The sequence below is a fragment of the Cricetulus griseus genome, unplaced genomic scaffold (genome assembly GCF_003668045.3).
Source record: "Cricetulus griseus strain 17A/GY unplaced genomic scaffold, alternate assembly CriGri-PICRH-1.0 unplaced_scaffold_11, whole genome shotgun sequence".
In the NCBI taxonomy this organism is placed as follows: domain Eukaryota; kingdom Metazoa; phylum Chordata; class Mammalia; order Rodentia; family Cricetidae; genus Cricetulus; species Cricetulus griseus.
In genome coordinates this window covers 181,461-184,018 of record NW_023276820.1, presented here as the reverse complement: position 1 = coordinate 184,018, position 2,558 = coordinate 181,461, and the positions used below count along the sequence as shown (strand labels likewise).

The following is a 2,558-nucleotide window of genomic DNA, read 5'->3' as shown; positions in this document are numbered from 1 at the left end:
CACAACTTCCTGGCCAGCCACTGTATTAGTTTTCTTTTCTGATGGATTTTTTGACCAATATGATTTATGTGAAGTAACCAACACTCAGCATGCCCTGGACAAATGAAAGCCCGAAAAGTTTATCTTGATTGAGAACATTTTTGCTTGCTCTTTTGTACATCTGCTGGACAAAGGGAACCCTTGATGCTGAAAGTTGAAGAGTGAAATCTTCCTCATACATTGGGAAAGGCTAATGTGGACAGCTAAGTCAACCAGCTGACAAAACTCTGAGATGTAACATTTGCATTAATAGTAAAAGGACAGGGCACTACCTACTTCACATTCTGTTCTGACTTTGTGAGGGAGATGGGTGACTAAACAAGTGGATACCACAGAAACTATACCATTTATTTAAGAATAAGTGAGTTTATATTCCTCATCCAGACCAAACTGAGTCTTGAAACCATGGAGTAATGATTAATAAGAATAAAGGGTCCAAAACAAGGAAAACACATGGAAGTGATGTGATTGATGTTCACCAGCCACCAACTAGGATTAGACAAAAGAGCCACACAGCCTTGTAAGATAGCAGAGACAGTATAAAATGCCAGAAAGGTAGACACCAGTGCCAGGATGTTCTGGGTGGCTCTGGACTCAGGGGAATTCCTGCTGGAACCATGGGTGCTATGGATGTGCTGAACCCTCTGCTTGTGTCTATACAGAATGACAATCATAGAGCCGCTAGACCAGACCATGAGCAATGAAAAGCAGATTTCAGGGCACACCACCAATGCTGCATAGAGTGATTCATTGATTCCATCCCGTCCTGCAATAGAGCAGTGTCCAAAATCTTGTTTTCCTGTCACATTGTTACTAGACCTTTTGATAAGTGAATTCAAAAAGAAAATGAAATGTATCAATATGTACAAGACCCAGAGAAGGGAAATGGAGCAGCCAATGTACTTAGCATCTTTGAATTTTTGATCCTTACAACAGGTTTCCTTCTGACTGATGGTGATGGCCTGGAAGACACTCAAGAGGCAGGTGGAGCCAATGGACACACTGCGGCCAACTCTTTCAATGTACAAAAGTAATCTGCATTGAATATCATTTAAAAAGTGTTTCAAACCAAAATCTACCATCGTGTTGGGCACTCCTTTAGAGAGAATGATCAGGGTGTTGGATGCCATCAGGTGCACATGAATCAAATCTACAGTCTTTAATTTGCAGTCTCCATAGCAGACCAGATAGTAGTGAAACACGGAGAAATTTCCAAGAATTCCTACTGTAGTTAGTGATAAGAAAATTATTTTGATGATCAGAGTCCAGAAATACATTCTGTTATTGGGCATGATTCTCTTTAAATAATGGACAAAGACATTTCTCTGGTCAAAATGAATGAAAATGTTAATAACCCTAAGTCTACAAAGAGGCAAAATGGCCAAACCAGACTAGACTACATAACAAAAATTTCTCCAAGTTTATGATATTATCAATTATAACTTACAATGAAATCGACATTAAGAAGGTTAAAGGCCTGGTCATGACTATGTGAATGGCTGATATACCTTCATCATATCATAGAGTATTCAAATTGTGCGATATTTTATTTGGCCTGTTAGAAGCAATTGGTAAAAGAGGCAATACCAGGAAGCATAGTCCATGATTGTGAAAAATGAACTAGCATTTTCACACCATGCTGTATATGAATAAAATTTCAATGATTTGTACCAAACTAAAAAATTACCAATTGTTATTGTATATCACATTTACATTAAAATCTGATAAATGAAAAACTTATAATATTATTCATGATATTTCTGCAGTTACATATGAAAATTTTATAAAAGGCATAAATGTATTCAAATGATGGTTTAAGTAAAAACATGTATCTTATGTTAAAATCTATCTTTTATGCAACTCACACCACATAGACAGAAACACAGATATGTACATACTTAGGTTACAACTGTTAGAGCACTGTGGACATTCAAAGGGATGATAGCCCAAAGAAATATGTCACCTGAAATCGTAAGGTTAATGTCACCATCTGAAGAATGATATCTAATGCAGGAATGTTCACGATCTCTGTTGAAACTATGTTTGGGACAATGTGTCACCAATCAGGATTCTAGATTGTAAATGGGAGAAGAAAGTGGCCCTGGATTAGACAGCCCATCAGTGCACTGGGAGAAGACCCTCAAGACACAATATTCTATTCCATTCCCTCAAGAGAATGTGTCTAAACCTCTTAAGAAGGGTGAGATTACAGTGAAAAACAAGGGAGAAGCAGTTGTAAATTAGTACCAGGCTGAAGCAAGAAGCCTCAGGAAGGGTAGGATTGCTCCACTCATCATTCAGCCATGTAATGATAGTCCGCTTGGGTAATTATGTTGATATATGAAGGATTTAAAACAAAACTGATGACCTTAGGATCTACCAGATAATAGCAGTTTCCCTCATTTGTGCACTAGAGAAACACTCTCGAGAATGGATATACCAGAAAATTGAAAGTATTCTATAATGTGAGGAAATACAAACTAGAAGGATCACAGGAAACCTTGTGTCACTGTTAGCTT

The 2,558-nt window shown here is 37.6% G+C and overlaps 1 protein-coding gene across 1 annotated transcript; it reads right to left on the bottom strand.

Moving 5' to 3' along the window:
- Positions 1-386: 386 nt before the first annotated feature.
- LOC100772196 (vomeronasal type-1 receptor 4-like) lies at positions 387-1,331 on the bottom strand. Its single transcript, XM_027434382.1, has one exon. It carries the CDS (start codon positions 1,329-1,331, stop codon positions 387-389), a length of 945 nt encoding a protein of 314 aa, XP_027290183.1.
- Between the last annotated feature and the right edge of the window lie 1,227 nt (positions 1,332-2,558).

What these genes read in the sequence shown, in the direction of transcription:
- LOC100772196 (XM_027434382.1), bottom strand. Translation starts at nt 1,331, where the DNA reads ATGCCCAATAACAGAATGTATTTCTGGACTCTGATCATCAAAATAATT.